At 41.9% G+C, this 22,243-nt stretch overlaps 2 protein-coding genes and 1 non-coding gene across 8 annotated transcripts; 1 reads left to right on the top strand and 2 right to left on the bottom strand.

Moving 5' to 3' along the window:
* Positions 1 to 1,227: 1,227 nt before the first annotated feature.
* LOC119013127 (histidine triad nucleotide-binding protein 3-like) lies at positions 1,228 to 6,753 on the bottom strand. 2 transcript variants are annotated; one of them, XM_037087513.1, is made up of 10 exons: positions 6,602 to 6,753; positions 5,421 to 5,538; positions 5,174 to 5,240; positions 4,836 to 4,962; positions 4,586 to 4,649; positions 3,403 to 3,503; positions 3,204 to 3,321; positions 2,444 to 2,513; positions 2,212 to 2,338; positions 1,228 to 1,760 (listed from the first exon to the last, which is right to left on the bottom strand). In XM_037087513.1, exons 1-10 carry the CDS (start codon positions 6,689 to 6,691, stop codon positions 1,713 to 1,715), a joined length of 930 nt encoding a protein of 309 aa, XP_036943408.1. In that variant the 5' UTR covers positions 6,692 to 6,753; the 3' UTR covers positions 1,228 to 1,712. The 2 variants fall into 2 exon arrangements, with proteins under 2 accessions (XP_036943408.1, XP_036943411.1); XM_037087516.1 differs by lacking the exon at positions 5,421 to 5,538 and having other exon boundaries at positions 6,602 to 6,731.
* Positions 6,754 to 8,018: 1,265 nt separating this feature from the next.
* LOC119012842 (nuclear receptor coactivator 7) lies at positions 8,019 to 21,830 on the bottom strand. 5 transcript variants are annotated; one of them, XM_037087015.1, is made up of 17 exons: positions 21,641 to 21,830; positions 20,409 to 20,596; positions 16,656 to 16,813; positions 14,694 to 14,764; positions 14,496 to 14,603; positions 14,292 to 14,393; positions 13,782 to 13,907; positions 13,431 to 13,615; positions 12,832 to 12,986; positions 11,962 to 12,546; positions 11,697 to 11,868; positions 11,192 to 11,339; positions 10,949 to 11,071; positions 10,700 to 10,852; positions 10,341 to 10,436; positions 10,000 to 10,073; positions 8,019 to 9,920 (listed from the first exon to the last, which is right to left on the bottom strand). In XM_037087015.1, exons 2-17 carry the CDS (start codon positions 20,444 to 20,446, stop codon positions 9,785 to 9,787), a joined length of 2,430 nt encoding a protein of 809 aa, XP_036942910.1. In that variant the 5' UTR covers positions 20,447 to 20,596; positions 21,641 to 21,830; the 3' UTR covers positions 8,019 to 9,784. The 5 variants fall into 5 exon arrangements, with proteins under 5 accessions (XP_036942910.1, XP_036942914.1, XP_036942912.1 ...); XM_037087019.1 differs by having other exon boundaries at positions 12,832 to 12,953; XM_037087017.1 differs by lacking the exon at positions 21,641 to 21,830 and adding an exon at positions 21,373 to 21,622.
* Positions 21,831 to 21,920: 90 nt separating this feature from the next.
* On the top strand, positions 21,921 to 21,992 carry trnae-cuc. Its single transcript has one exon. It is a non-coding gene; the product is annotated as a tRNA-Glu (tRNA).
* Positions 21,993 to 22,243: the final 251 nt, after the last annotated feature.

Below are 22,243 nucleotides of genomic sequence, written 5' to 3'. Positions count from 1 at the left end.
TCATCATCACAGTTATCATCATCATCATCATCATCATCATTACAGTTATCATTGTCAATAACTAGGTTGGAGAAAGTTTATGAGCAAATCGCACACATGCATCTCAAAATCAGTATGCGATCTGCTGCAGAGGTGGGTTTAGTTGACTGGACTAAAGAGACTTTACACTAGAAAAAAAAAAAAGATGTTCTTTTCTCTGATTTTCTTTCCCCAAGCAGCTGCTTAGTTCTTTATGTTCAAGTTCAAGTTCTTTATGTTTTTCCAATTTACATTTTGTGCTTATAGGTTGCATATTCCTGTATTATTTCCCTTATTTCAACAATGGTAAATAGGAGGTGTAATGAATGACCTATGAATTCAGTGTTTTCTTCTTTAATATTTTCCTCAGACGACTTGTGACAAAGCTTAAATCAACACAGGACAGTTCCATCTAATATATTTATATCTAAGATTCATTGCCAGGACTCGTGAGGGAAGTGAGGGAAGTTTGACTCGAGGCAACATACGCCATTGCACGTGTTTACATCTATTCTATTACATCAGGATAAACCCTTGAGATGTGAATTTCTAGGGGGGGGGGTTTCATGCGCAATTTGTGCTTTATGTGTTCTCTTCCAGCACTCTGTCGACACCATGAACTATACTCTTCGGGTTTATATCAGTCCTGTGTCAGAGTAGATACACCTCGGCATCTGTTTCATGAAATAAGTTTACCTGTAGGGACCACAGCATCAGCAACATATTTCATCCAGACAGCTCACCTGTTCATACAGGAGATGTAATTGTGTGATTGCAGAGCTTGTAGGATGTCAACATGTCCCCGGGGCGACAACATGCCAGCATGGCTGTGTCGCTGATGTACAGTAGTTTTTACGGTAGATTACAGTGAGGTAGAAAAGTGCTCGGTCTGAGAAATGATGTCACCTGCTGTGGATGCTGTACGACTCTGACATGTGCTGCTGATGACAGACGTCATAGTTTTTTTTTCCGAGCAGCTTATTCCTCATTTTCAGCAAATTAATGATGACACGAGGCTTTGAGCAGTCTTTGGTTTTTCAATCTCCTGCATTTCTAGTGACACACAGAGACAACAGAATAATAAAATGATTCTCCAGATTAATTATTTAAGGCACAGTACAGCAAGATGATGTCAGGCTGAAGTCACCGAGAGGACGATCCTGAAGAGGAACTGTGAAGCGCAATTAATGATAAATATATGATACAATATATAGTATGTATAGTTTTATTTGTGATTCTTTACATTTTAATTACAATTAAAAGATGTCATATACACAAACACACGTCAACAATATGTGCAAGTATAATTGTCCTTCTTGATAAACACTGACTTAAAATAGTGAAAATAATAATTAAATTGATTCTGATATGTGTAATGAATTCTCAAGTTAGTATTAAAAGTGTTTTATGTAAAAAAAAAAGACATCCTAAAAGCTGTAATTCTCTCCTCGTTGATTATTCACCATCATTCGACACGTTAAAGTTCAAAGTTTGAAATTTAACAGCTTCCATCCTCAAAACAAAAAGAGACCTTTTGCACTTTTCACCGCAGCTGAATCAGCAAACAGCATAGAAAAAATACATATCATCACAACAATAAAATATCATCATAAACATTTTCAAAATCGCATTCATTGAGGCAAAAATGCCAATAAATTAACAGTGTAAAAACAAAAGACAGACTTTGAAAGGCTTCAGTTGACTTTGCCACGAATCTTCAACTGAGAAAGCACTTTGTCCACCTGCAACAGAGCAGTGCAACACACGTATGCAGTATTCAGTCAGAGTGATTAAAAGTAAATATATATGCAACATTTGTACAGTGATCACAACAGACATATTTATCATCATTATAATCGTTATTTATTCATAATATTACTATTATTATTATTATCATTGTTGTATTATTAGATTATTAAAAGATGATGCTCATTTATAATCTAGATAAAAATGGAAAAATAAATGCATTTAAAGTCTCTTCTTTAATAAAAGCATAGAAATCACTTGACTTGTCCATTAAAAAATAATATATACATATTTATTTACATTCAATTTTTTTGCAGTCACAAAAAGTAACATCTTATTGATTGACCTATATATTTTTAAAATGAATAATCCAATCAATATGTACTGCTACACCATTATTTTGCTGGCACGTTGTTGTCTCCATAGAATAAAGAAGCTACCACTCACTGTGATGAACCAGTGACTCTGCGGCCCGTAGCGTAGCTGCGACTTGAAGCCCATCGTACTGGCTGGAGCCAGAGCGTGGAGGTGGAGGTGCGGAACGGAGGAGAACGGCGGGATGTGGAACCCAAATCTGCACAGATTCAAAGAAAAAAAAAAAAAACAATCGAAAAACGGTTTACAAAGAAAACTGCCTGAGCCACAACTCTGATGATGTCATCTCGGAAAGCTGACTTACCTGACGTCATCTAGGTTGCTGACTTTATTCTTCTCCAGCACAGTTCTTCCCATTTCTACCATCCGCTCCACTATGAACGAACACACGACAACAATATGATATAACATTTATCTTTTAAACATACTAAATGATAGAATACCCCTTTAAATGTGCACTATGTAACTTTTTCAGCCTGTCCTCATCAGAAAAACAAGTGTGAAGGCAGCTTATTATGAGCATGGTGATGTTTGTTTTGTATTTTGACCTTTTTTTTAGCACAATGTTGGTGTTTAGTCCCACATCATATTCTTGTGCTGCTGTTTTTCTTCTCTCCCCACTGTAACTTGAAATGCAAGCCTGTTTCGCTCGTGTTAACAGGTACAAATGTTAACATACTGCTTTGAAGTAGGCCTTGAGTACATGTACTTAGTTACATTCCACCACTGAGTTGTGAGTATATAACAGTGGACAGAGAGTTTTTAGAGACAATTCATGGCATTATCGCACCACATTTCAGGACACCCTCTGGTTACCTTTACAGGAAATAAAACACACTTTCACAAGATGTTTTAGGTACATAAAAATAATGAATCCACTCACTGTCAGTGCAGCAGTGTCTTTAATTTTGGGTAACTTAAATCAAGAATTTAAGGGTCATTTCTCCAGTTTCTAACTTAAACAGCACTGACTGAACTGTCCTGGCACTCTCCTGGGACATTGTGAAATGTTCCTTTAATCAATCACAGACTGCTGACTCATCTGTCCGCTGAGCCTCTCTCACCCAGAGGTATGTCTCCCTCCTGGAGACTTTTGCAGTTGTCGATGTGCGTCCTGGTAACGACGAGGTAGTGATGTGTGGCGCCAGGCTTCATGTCACGGAAACAGAGCAGCTCGTCATCCTGCAGAGACGCGGGGGGAGACAGTCAGGAGTGTCCAGTTGTTGGAACTCCTGAAGACATGAGACACGAGTGTGTACTCACGCTGAGCAGGATCTCTGCGTCGGTCTGGCCCTGCGCTATTCGGCAGAAAGGACAATCTTCGCTCCCAGAAGCGTCCCGAGTCTCCATCGGTGTTTTCAGAGCTGTGATTGTGATAGACAGTGACCTGTGTGACTGTGTCACCAGTCTGAATCATGCCTCTGGGCGTGTTACCAGTCAGGGGGGGGAAAGCCGATTACAGGGCTCATCGATCGACTGCTGCGTTCACTGGAGCTGCGTAAATACCTACTTCAAGTCATTTAAAGATCTAATGTGCAGGATTTAAGGGATTTAGGAGTCGGGATTGACTACATGTTCTCATGTCCTCATGAATTTATCATACCCCAAATTAGCCGTTCATGTCTACAGGTGGAGACATAAGAAGAAATGCCACCAGTAAATATAAAGGACACAATTTGTGTAGGAAAGGCTCCTGTATCCTCCTGATAGGACATCTGTGTGCATCCCCTGCACATATATAGCTGAAATGTTATGGGTTTTTTTTCCCCCCGTTTACAGTTTGCAGACTTTGGAAATCAATTCACAAGCTCAAAATATAAATGACCTTTATTTGTTTCCATAATCAAAAGCTAAACTTTAGTGGATATTGTCTGCAGCTTGTCATTTTAATCTGAGGTTTTGTATGTATTAAACAAGTGATAAATGAGCTTTTCTTCTTCTTCTTCTTTTTTTTTTTTTTTTTACCTTTAGACCTTTAGAATGAATCATTTCATCTACTGTAGCTCTTGGGAGAATGCAAATAAGTGTATTAATAAAAAAAGATCAAATAATTTCCTTTAAAATCATAAAATAATCAACTCATAACACACTCTCTCATTTTATTAGCTTCCAGAGGAACTCTCTCAGACCACGCCCCCCAACACCTTTGAAAAAATACAGATACAATACAGATAAATACAGAAAACATTCTTCAGTCAAAAAAGGATAAGCTGTAAAAATAATTTAATTCAATTAATTATTCAATATGAAATGTTACAGCAGATCCTTACACACAGAAACGTGGTGTTTAATGGGGTCACTCCGTGGTGTTCTTACATCAGTCATCATAAAAACATAATTCATTTCATATGTACGTCTATGTGGATACATAAAAAAAAAAACAACAACTCATGAATGAATCTGCTTCTATCTCATCTACCAGATGACGTTCCTTCACTGTTCTCACCTTTCCTTTTGAAACCTTTGACCGGCGGATCTTTACTCTTCAGATGCTTCAGCAGATGTTTGTCCTGCCAAGAGAAAAACACTAGTTTACATCGAAGCGTGGAAAATACTTCAAATGTTTTCATGTCACTACATTTACATTAGATATTCAGCCACTGATTGCACTGAGAGGGAGGAGGAACGAGAATTTATGAAGTAATAAACAAGAGTAAGGAGAGACGAAGTGGGGATTTCCAATCCTCAGCACTCACAGTTACAAAACGGCTACTCTTTGGATTGAATTTATAGCCCAGGTACTCTGAGATCCGGCTGGAGGGGGCAAGCACGTGGAGATGGAGGTGATCGACTGAGGTGTAGGGAGGTTGGTGGAAGCCCAGGCTGTGGAAGAAAACAAATCAATGCACGTTGACAAGCAAGTCAGAGTACAGATTAAGCTAAGCTAAGCTAAGCTAAGGACATGAGAGTGGTATCAATATTCTCATCTAACTCTACAACAGAAAATAAATAATAAGGGTATTCTTAAAAGCTATTCTTTAAAATGTTGAAGGAAAAACACGTAGACACTCAACTACAGCCTGTCCTCACTTACCTTATGTCGTTCATATCAGCGTTCATATCTCGAAGCACGGCTTTCCCAAACTCAGCCATCTGTTTTACTGTTGGATAAATGAATCAGTTATTTCTCTGTAAATTATACATCAAAGAAAATGAAATAAAAATAGTGTTAATAGGAAGTAGCTTAATATTAAACCGAAGCACACATCAAAGGGTAGTATGCAGGTGTAACAGTAGCAGAAATAGTCGGCGGTACTTGCAGTACTTCTACTACAACTGACCGAGGCCGATGTGTCCCCTGTGCAGGGAGTGGCAGCTGACTATGTGCTGTACGGGTATGACCAGGTAATGATGGGGAGCAGCAGGGTAAATGTCTCTAAAACACACCAGCTCCTTAGTCTGTCGGAGGGAATGGAAGTATAGATTAAAGGACAAATTCACCCCAAAAAACTAATTTCAGTCATTATATACTCAGTTTTTCTTTATATTTGTAGAGCCTCACAGCCACACAGTGTCACAGCGTTCTCCTAAACCACTGAAGTCGATGGGACCCTTGGATTACATCATTATATAATGTGATGTAAACTAATTATTACATTGTTATTATTTTTATCATGTCATGTAATCATCGTATTTCGTGACCCAATCCTTTTTCTGTTCAGGCAACACAGTGAGTTAATTTTGAATTCATACGACGGCTTTGTCGGTGTGTGAACTAAACTAAAGATAAAAAATAAAATAAAACATACATACTGTATATATAACTTGTTTAAAATAAACATCGAACTGTTCCTTTAACACACACGCACACACACACACACACACACACACACACACACACACACACACACACACACAGAGTAATCTATGGTCTAGTGAATGCATCTTTATTTAAAGGTCATGTGGTATCACTCAATCTGTGGGAAGTTGGTTTGCGGTGCTCCATGTTTTAGTTCAGTCCTCTGATCACTTTCTGAACAACTCCTGAGGAGCAGAAAACTTTAATCTGTCTGATACAGTGAAAAAACAAGATCATTGTGGTTGATTTTTCTATGTGTTGACCCACATATCTTTCTCCTGATGTATTCCTCACCTTCTATGTCAACATGTGGGCTTGATGTGGACTATTCTTTATGATCTATTTGCTACATTTGTCTATTCATTTGTATTATTCATTACATTTTTGACTATTTTGGCAGAGACTTAAGTGGAAAATTCGGTATAGCCTTAATATAACCTAAGCATCGTTTTGTACAACTGTTTAGCACAAATATAATTAACATTTGTGTTAAACTTTAATGTTTTCACAGCTATTTTATTCTGATTTGCCTTCAGCACCCATTCAACATTACTTTTGGTACATAGGTGTCATGTAACTTACTGGATCAGTCGTGGCAGTTTCATAAACTGCGCTTTAGCTACAGCTGAGCGTCTGTTTAGATAAAACAAGCAAACATCTTACCTTTTTAATGATTTTCGTTTCTCTGTCTCTGTCGTTGGCTATCAAACAGAAAATACAACTTTCAACTACTTCTTCCCCTGAAGCTGCCATCCCGGCTGCCCCCCTCCTTCCTCACCTCGGCGGTCTGTCGCTTCCTATAAAAGGTACGTCAGCTCGTGGAAAAATCTCGCCGAAGATCGTATGTGTGCGCGAAGATGGATAACTGAACGTTTTTACAAAAGCTCCAAATCCCCCACAGCTGTGAAGTGAGGGGAAATGTGGGAATCTTTTACCGTCTTTTAAAGTAGAAGGACTTCCAGAGGGAGAAATATAAATAAATGAAAAAAAGAAAAAATTTAGTCGACTTTTTATAAATTCATATCTGCATGATCTTCACTGTCACTGTCACTGTCACTGTTTAAGGGTCAGTTTAAAAACAAAACACATAGACTTAGCAATTTAATAGTCATTTTTATAACAAACTAATATGTTTTGCCTCGTACACCTGCAGGTCCTGCTGTGCAGAAAGTTTCAATTTTAGAATTTTAAAGCTTTAAAGCAGATCCTCAGTCAATGTGTGTGCAGCTCATTTTCATTATTACTGTTACTTTCTTTATTACTTATCACATGCGTCTTGTAAAAAGTGCTTTTCTTTGTTTATATATTTCTTTTTACACAGTTGGCATTTTATGGACAGCAAAGGGAGCGATTCACTGTACAGGAAGACATGTTTCCTTACTGTGCATATGACGATAAACACTTTGAATCTTGAATCTACCCTGTTTTCGAGGATTTTCAAATACTGACGGGATGACAGACTACACAGAGATTTCCATTCTGATATGTTCTATAGCCTAAATATAGGACTAGGATGAGCATAACATAATGTAGAATAAGTCAAAAATACAATTCAGTTCAATATGGTCATATATTTAAGGTCTAAAAATCTTAAATTTAATGTGAGCCATAACTGACATTGATTATATCGTATCAGACTTTATTTAAACCTAATGTGAACAAATTCAATGCTCTGATGATTCCTCTCTTTCCACTGTAGGTTTATTAACACAATAGAGAGAGAGTTAGATACACAAATAAAATGAAATCTAAAAAAAGAGAAACTTGGTGAGGTTTTCTTGCAAGTAGTATTATTGACTTGGTCAAAATGTGTTGAACATGTGGTGCCTGAAAACAGAGGTGGCGTGAGACCTCACTTCAATCTGAGTGAGTCAGTTTTAATCCACAGAGTGCTACATCTTTCTCAATTAGTGATCTTTAACAAGATTAGAATTTCCTGTTTATGTTCCATGTCTTTACTGTAACTGTGACACAACTGTAATTCTCCTAAGACTCAATAAAAAAAAACCTGTCCTAAAATCTGTGGTCACAATAGTTAAAAATTAACACATGGACACAAAAGCTGGACACGAACCACTTGTATGTTATGTAGCTTATATATTTGACATTTATTTCGATTTAAATGTGGTTGCAATAACAACACAATAAATAGATCCTTAGTGAAATTACAGACAACAGTAGTTTTGGATTCACAAGAAATAATTATTCAGGGAGCATTCACAGTTACAACACTGAACAGCTAAAGACAACGAAGCTCATTTTCACATGAAGCGATTTAACTGGCATTAGTGGAGAGTATGGCAGGAATCATAACAGTGGTGTCAGACATTTTTTGCGGTATCGGCACATTCATGCACTTACAAGCCCCGTGTGTCAAGATACACAGGGTATCAATGAACGCTTAATTTCCAGGTTAGTAGATCTGAACTTTTAGTTAGTGGCATAACAGAGTGCAAAAACAAAACAGAAAATCCCTTTTTCCACCCATTTTGAAGTAAATTAGAAGGCGACCCCCCCTCCCGCTCCCTCCCTGGTAGTGCTGATTAACAACATTCCTTAACAAGTGAACACTGGAAGAGTGATTGATTGCAAAGGGCCACGGAACAGCGTTGACTGGCGATTAATCCTGTAGTGCAAAGTGACATCATGATAAACTTCTACTGTCTGTGACTCTCTGAACAACAACCACAAATTATATATTAAAAAAAAAAAAGATTTAAAAATCAAGTCTGCGATCAAAAGTAACTCAATACTGACGGCAGTCTTTTTATAGTGCTCGCTGTATCTAATAAGAAACAGAAATGTTCAAACACGACACTTGTATAAAATTACAACCATTATATAAAAAACAACTCAGCATTCTTGATAAAAAAAACAATGTAAAAATAAAATGCAAAAATGAAAACAAAAAAAAGTTAAAATATTTTATAAAATATGAGGAACTCACAACAAATCCGAAATTAAAATACAACACATTTGGTCATCGTGAACATTTCCTGGTTTTGCTGCTTGTTTTGGTCTGCACGGGGAATGAAAATATGTGTGTGTGTTTATGTTGGAAATGCAATGGAACACTCTCGCTCAGTTGGTCTAAAAACCAAAAATAACAGAACTAGATGGACTTCAGGGGGAAGTGCAACACATCTGTTGTAAACAATTGCAGAATATTTCCCGCAGTGAAAGTTAATATAACGCTGGAGGATCTGAGAAAATCTCCCTGGCGAATGTTCACTTCCTTCAAGATTTTGAAATTCATTGCGACTTAAAAAAACAAAAAAACAAAAAAACAAAAACAAAACAGGACAAAAAGAAAAAAAGAGATCTATCCAAACCTCCTCAGTTCAAAATCCTGTACATTACCACACATACAAATTTCATCAATCATTATTTCTGCTCAGGTTTACCTACAGTATAAAGGGACACTTCTTACAAACACTTAAAATCAGCTCCTTTCAGGAGTTGAACCAGCAGCCTTCCTTCTTCTCTGTCTGGCGGTAAGGCAGGGAAAGCTGGAGGTGTTGTCCGATGTCTAAGGCAGCCAATGAACTGAGAGCAACTCTCCTAAATCCACCTTTAAAAACGGAAGATGAACCTGACTTAAAACTGGCCAACCTACCTGCAGATCAACCTCAAAAACGGGCTACAGAAGAACTTCCTGTTCTGTTTTCAGTAACAACTGCGAAGGCTGCTTCCCGTCTCCTCTCACAGAACATTAAGTGTCATTGTGGGGTAGCTATGTGTTCTCCTCCAAGTGATGCGTAATAGACTTGGGAGGGGGGAGAAGAAGGTGTTTGAAGATTTGGTGCAGAGAGCAGATGTAGAAGTAGCAGGGGCGGGCGGGTGCGGCTACTCGAAGGTCCAGACTTCCAGGCTGTGGATGTTGAAGTCCTGCTGGGCGGAAAGGGGCTGGTTGTTGAAGGTGGCGCATTTGGTGGTGGTGCCTCGGTACAGCTCGGCGTCCAGCCACAGACCCAGCTGACCCCTGCGGGCGAGGATACAAAGAGTTGGGGAACAGGCGTGGGAATCAATTTGATTTGCTGTCAAAGGGCGGATCTACTTACCCTCCTCCGCCCAACTGCAGAGAATCTGTGTTGCCCTTCACGAAGTAAGAGTTCTCTCCCGTCCAGCGATACACCTGCAAACAGACGGCAAACAATACTCATACTACCTTTTGAGGAACAAAGGACCCCACATATGTTCTTAGGCTAACTTTTTCTTTTTCTTCTTGACAAAGGCTTAATGCGTGACAGAACAGTGTTATTGTAATAAAACATTTGTTTGGTACAGACGCCAACAAACTACTGTACTACTACTACTGAAAGTCCCATTCACACACACATTCATGCAAGGTGCCACCTGCTCGGGCTCCAAGGGCACTACACTGAGCTTCAGTTAAACAAACCTTGATCTCAGGACAGAAGCTGTAGAGGAATGTCTCTCCTGTGCCGTAACAGTGTTCACTCACTCTGAAGGGATGAGTCGAGAACGCCCCAAATATCTGTGATTGGATTCAAATGCAGGACAAAAAGTCAAAAAGTCACAAGACTAGCTGATAAAACTCCCGTGCGATTGCTTATGACTAAAGGGATTCTAAAATTCCTCTGACAGCGTACATTTAACCTACAGAGTGATTTCTAAAATGACCACAAGGTGTCGCCAAACACATTCACAAATCTGAAAACACCTACAACTCAGGCTGTACACATCTCTTTGCATTTGTTTCACTAAAATCCCGCCCCCATCATTTACATCCTGACCGACCTGGTTATCCATGTCTTTGACCACCAGCAGCACAGGACTGTCCACGTCCTGCAGGTTCCTGTACAAAGTCTTCAGGCTGGTCCCGTGTTTCACAGTGCTGTAGGCCAGTCTCCAGGGGTAACCCTGCACTCGGGCTGGCAGGCGACAGGCGAGCTGGAGAGCAAACAGATCACGATGAGCGCTTCAAACTTCATTCATTCCCTTGACAGCTAAAGTAACATTATGTGGTAAGCAGCCAGTTGCAAGAACCTTCTCCACATGTGTGTCCTGCAGCAGGTCGCTGGTGTCACTGAGCATGGGCAGCGCGTCCACCGAGTCTCCGTCACAGCTGCCGAAACTCTGCCGACGCTTGGCCTCGTCGATGGTGATGATCTTAGAGCAAAAGCAAACATAAAAGCCAGTCAGCATCCAAGATCAAAATCAATGGCACGCAGGCTCAGGTGAAACACAGCTCTGAAACCAGGGAGCCATTTCCTTTTCTACTGAGCTCACCTCCCAGCTACAGGATGCAGGGTCGCTGAAGAAGTTGTCGATCATGTCCAGTTCATCTTTCTCCACAACAACGAAGCCCTGCTCTCGAGCCTCCTTCCCGTACACATCCGGAGACCACTGGACGAAGAACGCGTACAGATGGTCGACCCTGGAACAGAAACACGCACACAGTCCATCGGATTGCTTAAAAACCTAACCTAACCAACTCAAACACGTTGTAGTTTAACACCAGATCCCTTTGTGGATTGTCATCACTCAAACCACAACGGCAATGAAGTGTAGTGGCATTTATCAATGCTGATGAATAAAAAGTTTAAATAATTAAAGGAAGTGAACAAAAGACTGAAATATCCTGTTTCTGCCACTCCCAAGTTGTAGCAGAAGTGGAAATGGAATCTCACTTTATAAAACAAGAGACCGTTAATCATGTGCTACTCCAGCTGACGGGGATGTGGTTTGGGAACTTATATTTAAGAGTCTATGTAAGAGTGAGTCGTCCTCTCACCTTTCTTGTGGGACAGCAAACCAGTACTCTGGCTGTTTGCCCCGGCCCCCGAATGAGTGGGCGGGGCTGGAGGACATCCCAGAGACAAAAGACTTTCTCATTGGTTTCCCCACTTTGAAGCACAGGAACATCGGAGGGTTTTTACTCTTCTCCTCTGACGACAAAAGCATGTCTATAGATAGTAAGATGAGAAGACAAAGAGGGAGAGTTTGGTTAGTATCCAGACACATTTAACTTCACAGACTCGTCTCTTATGCATTTCTACCTTCTATTGGAGCCTGCATCCTCTCCAGCAGCCATGACTTCACTTCTGCCTCGTAGCTTTTCTTCCGTCTCTCCTCCTCACTGATTTCAGCTCCACCTGCTGGTCTGTCTGGTCCTTGTCTCTTCAGACTAGAGTCCCCACAAACCTCCGGAGCCTCCTTCAGACTCAACTTCCTGTTTTGGTCCTCTGGCGCACTGTCATGTGCGCCATTTAGCAGCTCTTCGGTCCCTTTAGGTTTTATATCTTTGGTTTCAGTTACCTTCTGGCTCATAGGTTTGTTACCCTGTTTTTCAGTCTCTGAAGAGGATTGTATTGACTCTCCATCCTCAATGGAGCTGTTCTGGGCCACGCCCTCATCCTCGTCTTCATCCAGCTTCCCTTTAGTTTGACCGAGCATCGACTTGTCCTGGAGGACTCCCCAGCCTGGGCAGCTTGGTCCTAGATCTGGCTGGTCCCTGCTGACAACGCTGGCCGTCTTGGAGGACATCCCCTCCGCCTCTTCAGTGCTCCCGTTGAGAGTTGGCTCCAAATCTGTGAATCCTTCATCTGATGGAGATTTCTCTGTCTGCTCGCCTTCTGTGCTCGCTGGTATAAAGAAGATGAATCAGTATTTGCTTTAATCAAAGTGCAGAAGTTAGAGTCCAATTTGCACCACCGCAGTTTCATAATAATGAAATCGAACATCATTTTTAATTTCTCACAGTAGCATGTAAGACTTTCTACAATTTCTTACTTATGTTCATGTTACTCAAAGATTGAGAATTAATGAATTAATGAAAGACTGATGCATTTAACTTTAAAATGTGCACCATGTTCTTCAAAATCATGTGGCAAACAGTGACACAGTGTATATTTCGCAACACCAGTTACCAGTTTCTGAGAGGGTTGATTCAATGTCGTCCAAGACGATCGTTCTCTTCTGATCGAGTGCCTCGTAGCGGCTGAAGGGGTTCAGATCCCGCTCTGACGGCAGTTGCTCCCACTCGCCGGGCCTGTACACAGGACACAAATCCTGGGGTAGGTCTCTGTGGGGTCACGGGGCATCACACATACCGCACCGCAAACCAAGGATGGAAATGAAAAGGGGGAAAAAAGAAAACAAAAAGAAGAAGGTCCAACACAAATTAAAAATGAGAATGATATCAAACAAATGAAAACAAAGTGATGCATGTGATGTATAACAGCAAATAAATTAAAAGAGGAATGATTAATGAAGAACAAATCAAAAGTTAAAATGAAAAGTTGCACAACTAGAACAACTGTAAGGCTGTTAACTCAGGATACAAAAGATGTGGTAACAGAGGCAAATGCGTAAAAATCCTCAAGTGGCTTTGTATAGTTTTATTTCACAAGAACATGAAAATGAAAAGAGGAACCAGAAAGGAGAAATCAGAGCTGAGGACTCGAAGAGGCGCAGTTAAAAAAAAGAGGGGAGCGAGAAAAAAAATGATGCGTTTAGAAGCCCTTACGACGGCAGAGCATCTTTGAGCTTCATGCGCGACACGTCATCGTACAGCGCCACGGAGACGACCTCCTCCATGGGACAGATCAGGCCGTACTCCTCGCAGCCGTGCTCGATCACCAGGGGGTCTGACTTGTGGGGGTCGAACATGATGTTGTTGGGCGTCACAATCAGCACGCCTCCCACCACGCCCTGCGGTAACAGCACAACACAGACACACAGCAGTGACGCACAACTGATGCCTGCAGGATCCAATATGACCAAGGTGGATAATTCAGTTATCACTTCATTTGTGGTGGAGTACTTTGGCAGTAGTATTACTTAAGTAAAAGAGCTGAATACTCCGTCGGCTTCTCACCATGCCATCAGTGAAGTATTTGCAGCTCATCTTGATGAATTTAACTGTTGCGGGGCTCTCGTCCTCCGAGTTTGGGGAGACCTCACGCCGGAGGGACGTTGATGACGTGCAGTTTGAAACACCGTCCTGCAGGGACGTTAGAGGCACAGATCAGAGACCTGAACGTTTGGCCAGAGCCAGACATTTCAGTCCCACTCATACCCACTGAAATGTGCCTACTCACACCATTTATTCAATTTTTTATCCATCATGAAGGACAGAATAAGACTAATAAGAACAGAATAAAAAAACATTTTGAACCCTCACAGTTAGACCCAGTGGAGATAGACAACTTTAGACATAGCTCGAAACACCAGAAGACTTCCTCCTGTTATCTAATGAATCAGTAAGTCTAACTCCCTACATATTTAATGGAAGACATTGTATCACCAGTACCTGCTTTTTCAACAAAACCAAATTTGTCATTTAACGTCTGCTGTCTGCAAAATAATGAGCACCTTTCGTACTCACATGTGATGCGTTCTCTGATGAGCCATTTGTGAACGAGGGATCGGAGCAACTCGGAGACTTTAGGTCAGCCTCTGTCTGGTTCATGTCAGGGACAAACAGCCTCTGTAGTAACAATGACGGGTGGCGAATGGTGAGCTACAGTCAGGGGAATAATGAGGGAGCTGGCAGCAGTGGTTACTGTTGTGCTACCGACGAGGTTCTCACCTGACCGGGGTAGACGCTGCGGGAGAAGAGCTTGTTCAGCTGGACCAGTTTGTTTGGGGTGATGTTGAACTTGAGTGCGATGCTGTTGAGGGAGTCTTTCGACCCCACCTGTGTCACAAGACGAAAACGAGCGGACGCTACGGCCTTTCTGCTAACCATTATGTCATTTGAACGTGCCATCGCTGTAGTTTTACTCACAGTGAACTCCACTGTCCCTGGTGGCCTTCTCTTCTCCCTCTTAGCCTGATTTTTACCTTTACAGCCATCGTCTACAGAAAAGGAAAGAGAAAATGAAAAGAGGATATTAAAAACAGAAGAGAGAAATGTTAACACGATCCGATAACGGCGATGCTAAGAAACCCCCCAGCACAGATGATCTTATCTTGTTCTCAACTGCCATTTGAGAAAGTACCAGTGTCTGTTTTTTTTAGCCCTGTCATTATCCGGCTTTAAAAACACTGCCGCCCCCCCCCACACACACACACTCAAACAGTTATCATAAAACACGCACAAACAATCTGACCCTTGTAGTAGACAAGGTCCACAGTCAGCACTTTCTTCTAGCCAAGAACACAGGAGCTATTAGCGTACCACTCCCTGACTGCGTAATTACACTGCTGCTGCCTCCTCCATGGAAACTGAGAGCATGACTAAGCATCAGACAGCCAGACTCCAGCTGCGTCTGTACTTTACTGTACCGAGCATCAAAGACGGGATTGCTGTCGCTCCTGCGAGGAGCTACATGTTATATTTGTCTATGCTTTGTCAGAGCATCATGTTTGATTTAATGGGCCGCAGGTACAAATGTCACGATGTTAAGACATGCTGAAGAGTTTACACAGCTGGAGGACCGAGCGCTCGCACGACAGGAGTCTATCATCACAATCAATAGGGAGGAGCTGGGGATGATGCAACACATGATAGCATGATTCACAATGCTGATAACGCAGCTTACACTGACATCACATGGAAGAAAACCAGGTGGAAAACAGATATTTAAACTGTGCTGCCAAGTGGTGGAATATTTTTTTGTTTATACTGACAATGAATTCAGCCATTCTCAGTTTAAAACACCGACTTCAAGCAGCTTGATTACAGAATCTACAGTAGCCGACAGCATCACAAGGTTAACTATTGTGATTATGGTGATTTCCACAAGCCCGTAGGAATCACACACTTTGTGAATGCAGCAACTTTAATGTCATCATCATCTGTATAAACAGCACAGGATAAAGGTTATGCAACTTCCTGTTTCAAAACTGCTGAGGTTGTTCCCAGCACAGAGGACCGTTGTGCCGCTGTATCGCTCAGATGGTGATCGTTTAAAATAACAGTGTTGGTAGTAGCACAGACACGAACACGCCGGGACTAATACCACCAATAAGTCGACAAACTGCTCATCTCAAAATTGGAACGAATACAAAAGCCTGCATACTTTTGTAGTAGGACATTTGCTTTTGTCTGGAATACAACTGATTTTGCTTTGAAAAGTTACATTATAGTGTTCACCCACCATGGTGTCACCGATTGTTTGGGGACTGCTGTTTTGGAGCCTCCAGTTTGGCAACACCATCGTCGCCATCTTGTATTTTTTGGAATCACCATAGTGAACTTGGGAGGATGTCCTAATTGCATATGACCGAGAACTCAAACACATGGTGTGGCAGCACCTAGTCAGTCACAAGTTAGCCACACCCTAAAGCAGACCCTGCTTTCATCCCGTCTCTTTTTCTTAAAATGAACATCGTGCTGTGTTGAAAAAGACTTGCAACTAACAACGGAGACCCTAAACTCATCTGGAAAATTATTAAGGAAATAAATAAAGTGAGAAGTGAGCTTCATTGATATCAGACTTTTTTTTGCAACCAGTGGAGAGGAGGTTTAAGGCACTTCCACATTGGCTTCATCCATATTTCATACAATCAATATCTGTACCCTGTTATCCTGCACCCGGGCTGTGTGGTGCCATTAGTTTGACAAATAAATAATCAGGTTACAAACAAATTGCATCAGATGTAACCCGAGGAGAGCCTTCCCAGCTCTCCAGCTGTCCGTGCAGTCTGCATAGAGGTCTAAACGAGATATGGTGGTGTTTTCTATAAATATTGTTGATTTTTGTGTGCTATTTATGGCTTCTGTGGCTTCAGACACAGGCCTTACCTGAGCCTGCAGGTGGCTTTCCCGTTGTTCTCTGTAGATCCGTCTTCTTGTTGGGGTCGCTGTCATTTGGGATGTCCGGGCAAGAGATGATTGCCGGGTTCTGCTCGTTCACGCTCTTCTCTGATTGGCTTTGCTTGAGCTGCCTCCGCCTCTTCAGCCTGTTGGGACATGTTCACATCTTCTGATGAGGTAAACTGAAGACAGCGAAGGAAGCTCAGATGGCCATCTGATCGCTTTCATTATAGCGTATGTCGCAATAAACTCCTTCAGGCCAGGATCAATATACAGCAATTGCAAAGATGTGCACAGACATATAAACTCTCTGAATGCTATAAACACAAAAACAACATGAAGCTGACTCAAATGTGATCCTTCTGTACAAGTGCTGCCATCTTGCTCATAGTCATCACACCTTTTTCTCTCTTTTCTTTGCTGCATCAGCTGGATTCTCCTTCTCAGACCGTCTGTTTAATGATTGGAAAAGGTAAGGGGATGATGTAATGGCATCTCCAGGCTCTGTTGGGGTTCATTATGGGGGAACACTGCAGTGCAGCGGAACCACCGGTTAGTGGTGCACTTAAGGATAATGCACGATCCCCCCGCCACTGAAACCTTAAGTGTGTGTATGAGTATGTAAAGAAAAGATAAGACCAGATTGATTTATCTTAAGCTGTGAGTGATAGGGGAAAGTGTAGCTCTGCCCTACTCCTGGGCAAAGGGAAAAAAAAAAACCTAAAGAAAAAACTAAAAGACAAGCGTTTTAAGTGTTCGAGTGGCTTAATGGAAAAGGCGGTCGATAAGGGTGCAGACAGACCGAGCTCTCCCACAGCCTCCGGTCACTCTCACTGCTCTGACTGATGCAGCAAACATCTGGTCGCGAGCTCAAGAATCTGCATTCTCCACAGCAACTGTTTCGCTCTGGGCTGTTCTGCACAACATCTTAATCACTCTCGAGCCTTCGTATTACCACTCTCCCTCCTTCTCATCTCATCTCTGAACTTCACTTTGTAACAGGTGTATCCATCTTAGCGTAATAACGGAGGAAACAAACCGTCAGCACCAAATTAAAATTCTTTATCGTGCTTTAACGGGGCCAACAACAGAAAAAAACATAACAGGCAGGCCAATGTTGGACCCACGTGTATGACACTTCACACTTTAAATTTCATGTTGTTAAGGCTATTTCTCTTTTCTTTTGCCTTCATGTTTGCAGTTGTTTGGCTGGACAACAAATCTTTAACCTAAACGGCTGTTCTCAAGCAGACACCAGCAGACTTTCCTTCAAGATAATCAAAACACTGGTGCTACCACTGCCACGCTTCATGTTGGGATACTGTACGTTTCCACTGATCTGCATGTAGTTTACTATGATGGCCTCGAAGCACAACTTTCTTCTCATCAGACGACAGAACCTTTTCTCACTTTCATTATTCACACCCTCACACATTTCTTGTGGCAAATACCGGCCAGGATGTTGTGTGAGTGTTTTTTTTCTCAGCAGCCATTAAGTTGTGACTGGTGAAATCTCCAAGGCAACAAATGCAGCTCAGTGGCAGGGGCTCTCTGTCTCCGTCATGGTGCTCTGCAGCTCTTTTGCAGTTGCCATGAGCCTCTTGGTGTTTTGTGTGCAACCTGTTCCCCGGAAAAATCTATAATCTTCCCATGTTTTATGCATGACCTTATTATACTTGCTGTACATTGGGTGTCTTTGAATGTCCACCTTGATGCAGACATGTCTGGAATATTGTTTTACCTTTTAGGGATGGCGTTTTTTTTATTCCCGGAAACTTACAAATCAGCGGCTGAACCTTCCAGGTATTTGACCTGAAAGCGCTTGTCACGTTTTTCACCGTGACATCAGAAAATCATTTTGCTCTTCACTTTTATAAAACAAACACGAAAAAGTCCAGAACGGGTTTACACTTGTTATGGGTACATGTGTAAGCTTCACAGCGACCTTTGCTCTATTTGACAGGAAGCGAGGCAGCATATGGCGCAAGCAGCAGGAGAGCTGCATGTTTCAGGAGTAGCTGTGTTGGAAGATAAGCCCGGTTTTCCTTCCTGTCATGTTCAATCTCTGGGCTCGGCATCGGCCTTTACAGTACCAGAGATTCGATGTATTCGTCAATGTTGTTCTGCTGCTCGACCCCACAGGTTTGCACCCTCCCTTTACAGGAAGACACCACCTCCGAATCAGCTCAAAGCCTGCATCCCATTACGACTTCATGTACTCCAGACCCAATAATTAGAGAGCGACTGAAATGCGATGCCATTACAAAGAAATCTCTCCCCCCATTACGCAACACTGCCAACATAAGCAAATCACGAAAACACAAGACAAAATCACAGGTTTGTAGTGTGCCGGGCTGTCTGCGATAGCCTGAAAGTAACCTGAGACTCAATAAGACAGAATAAAACCCATTAGGCTGCAGTGCATTGCCTCCCAGCAATAAACACAAGTACACACTCAACAACTCTGACACTGACAGCACACTCACCACGTGAATACTGCCCACAAACAATCTCAAATGTGTATGTTAGAAAACCAGTTAGACACAAGACATGTGCTTTTCTCTCACGCTATGATATATGGTTCCGTAGAAAAGGCCAGGCAAAGATGGCAGAACAAGAACGTATTTAGGTTTTTAGACACAAAGCAGAACGCCCCTTATTCTTATTTATCGACTTACATTGTTCACCCCGCTCTCCAAAAATGAACACCCTCTCCAAGTGAACCAAAAGACTTATTTGCAACAGATTTATATTATAATATCTGTCTGGATGAAGAAACACTCCCATTAAACTGACTATGTGATGCACATATTTCACTGAACCTCGCGGCACTTCATGGTCATTTCGGCCGGCATGTGGAGAAACAACACTGTAACTATATCTGTGTATATAATACATTTTACATTTACCGTAGTTTTTTAGGGTGATATACTTATTTCCTGCATGTATATCTTTTTATTTTCATTGTTATTCTATCACACGCTGACTAAAACATTTGTCTTCCTTTGGACGATACTTTGCATTCTTCTGCAGGAACGAAAGTTCAATTATGGCAACACGGAGGAGAGTGAGCGCGACACTGAACAGGGAGAGGATTGCAGACCAGCCAAGAGGAAACTTAAAAAAAAAAGGGAGGAAATAATCTAATGAGAAAGCCATTTTGACTTGTTGGGTACATGATGTGGTCATTTCACAAGAACTGTGTAGTCATTAAATTTCCAGAAAATGGACCATATTGTTGTATGTATTGTTGAATGAAGGGCTTTGTGCTGTAATTCATGATTATCATGGATGATTCAATTTCAAATCAAAATTTTCATTGCCATTGAAAAACTAGCCAAATCATGATGATGTGGCATTTCTTCCAGTCACTTTGTTATATTTTAGGAGAACAAGCTTTGTGGGCAAGAGCACCTCCGCAGCACCAGAACATTTCATTAAAACTCTGTTTTATGACACATTTTGCCTTTATAAAATCCAATTTGGATATTGCTCTTGGCCATATTGCGATTAACTGTGCGGCTCTAATGAACATGAAACAACCTATGTAGAGAGATGGTTTTTGGTTACACGGTTGACTTGGACAGAATGAAACTGATCATGAATCCAAAACTGATCAGCTGCAGTCATTCACGAGGCAATGACTGATTCCATGTATCGCCCAGGATACACAACATATAAATCATGCATGCAAAACACAGAAATCAAATGTGAGTGACACACATGCGAGAGTCTCTTTACCTTGCAAAGTATCCCGGCTTCCTGTCTCTCTTCTCCATCAGGCCAGGGTCCCTTAAATCTTCACGCAGTCAAACGCATCCATACAAACACCCACCCACAGTGTGTCCAATCCAGCAGACACACACACACCACACTTAAAGGGGAGATCCACCTCTTCTCACACTGTGCTCTCAGGCTTCTTTCTTGTCCTGCGAAGAGAGGTGGGAGGGAAAATAAGCTTTTGGGGATTAGCGGGCTCCTCTCTCGACAGCACTCACTGCAAGCTAAAGCCTTACAGCTGACGGTGAAGCCTCATCAGCCTAAGTGGAGGGCGATGAAAGCATCCTGTAATAACCATGTCGGGCCACTCAGCTGACAATGGCTGACCAACAGGATGGGAAAAACGCAACCCCTTCTCTCTCTCTTTCCTTCTCTCTGTCTGCTGAAGAGGAAGAGACACATCTGCTACTACTTAATGTCGCTACAGTAAACATGTGTTTTATTATATAATTATTCCCCCCCCCACACCCCCCGTCTCATCGCATAACAGCATGTCTATCCTTGGCTGCATCACTTTTTGCAAGGAATCCAAATTAGATGTAAACATTCAAGACCACCATGGGTGCAGTAGCAACCTAGCTTGGGGAAATAAGAGAGTAAAAAAAATATCACAGGATTAGGAGGAAACGAAACGATCGATTACACACACACACCCGAAGAAGAGAAATCTGGCAAGTTCATCCACGTGTAGCCTTGGACGTATTATATAACATGCTAAAAAAAAGGCTAATCACAGAGAGGAAAGGCTACATTTGTTACCCCACCTAGCTACGCTTTTTCTATATTTGCTGCAGCTCGCTAGGTGACTCCTCTGTGAAGCCTCTCCTTGCGGCGCAGCCTTAAACAAAAGACACCCGGACACCCAGTTATCGTGCTAATGTTTAAAACAGTCTTGTGCCACACTACACGTTCAGCAAACACGCACACGGTGAGCAAGGTCCAGTCCGCCCCAGCTGACTCCACAGCTGATGCTAACGGCGCTAGCTAGCCACTTTGTTTACCGGACAATGGCAACCTGGCGGAGATGAGGGTGTTTAATTCGACCGAGCCGCTCGTCCCATTCTCCTCGAACAAGGTGGCGTGTGTCTGTCCGTTCAGTCTGGCACAACGCTGACGCCAAACTCGGGTTGTTCAACGACGCATTTAAGCGGTAAACGCGGCATAAAAACAGGTAGCTACAGCAGCCCACATACCTTGCGTGCATCCTCAAGCAGCTAATGTTAAAATGTATTCGGGTGCCTCCTTCAGTACGCCCCCTGGTGTCATGTGCGCTGTAAAAACACGCGGCACGCCGCTAGCTTTTCCTCGGGAATATGTGAAGCTAATCTTCAAGTAGTTTTAGCGCCAGCTGGTGTGAGCCAAAGTTTGCTAGGTTGAGGATTTTAGAGTTGGTCGATATTACAATTACTTGTCTAGAGTCAAAGTATGAAAAGGAGTTGTTTTTGTAGTCACCCTGAACTTAACAAGTAGCTGTCCCTGGTGGTCTAGTGGTTAGGATTCGGCGCTCTCACCGCCGCGGCCCGGGTTCGATTCCCGGTCAGGGAACACGTCTTTTACTACGATCCAGTCACTCCGTAGATATCGAAGGCGGTTTAGGTGGGGCGGCACAAGATAATGTTTTTAAAGGGACAGTTCACTCAAAAATCAAAAGTACCTAGATTTCTTCTTTAGGGAAATATTAGCCTTAGAGATGACTGTCATCATTTGACTATAATGAGATTAGATGGTTGAAAAACTTTAGCAGTGTTTTCTGGTATTTATGACACGGTTACAGATCCAGATCATTTACAGAGCCT

This window comes from Acanthopagrus latus, chromosome 22 (assembly GCF_904848185.1).
Source record: "Acanthopagrus latus isolate v.2019 chromosome 22, fAcaLat1.1, whole genome shotgun sequence".
In the NCBI taxonomy this organism is placed as follows: Eukaryota; Metazoa; Chordata; class Actinopteri; order Spariformes; family Sparidae; genus Acanthopagrus; species Acanthopagrus latus.
Note: the sequence above shows the minus strand (reverse complement) of the source record. Positions and strands in the feature narration are given on the sequence as shown.

What these genes read in the sequence shown, in the direction of transcription:
- LOC119013127 (XM_037087513.1), bottom strand. Translation starts at nt 6,691, where the DNA reads ATGGCAGCTTCAGGGGAAGAAGTAGTTGAAAGTTGTATTTTCTGTTTG. An exon ending in AAACGAAAATCATTAAAAAG is followed by an intron (nt 5,539 to 6,601) that starts GTAAGATGTTTG and finishes TCCCTCCGACAG; the next exon opens with ACTAAGGAGCTGGTGTGTTT. An exon ending in GGAGGGAGACATACCTCTGG is followed by an intron (nt 2,514 to 3,203) that starts GTGAGAGAGGCT and finishes GTTCGTTCATAG; the next exon opens with TGGAGCGGATGGTAGAAATG.
- LOC119012842 (XM_037087015.1), bottom strand. Translation starts at nt 20,446, where the DNA reads ATGGAGAAGAGAGACAGGAAGCCGGGATACTTTGCAAG. An exon ending in AGGACACACATGTGGAGAAG is followed by an intron (nt 10,853 to 10,948) that starts GTTCTTGCAACT and finishes TTTGCTCTCCAG; the next exon opens with CTCGCCTGTCGCCTGCCAGC. An exon ending in TCAAAGACATGGATAACCAG is followed by an intron (nt 10,437 to 10,699) that starts GTCGGTCAGGAT and finishes ATCCAATCACAG; the next exon opens with ATATTTGGGGCGTTCTCGAC.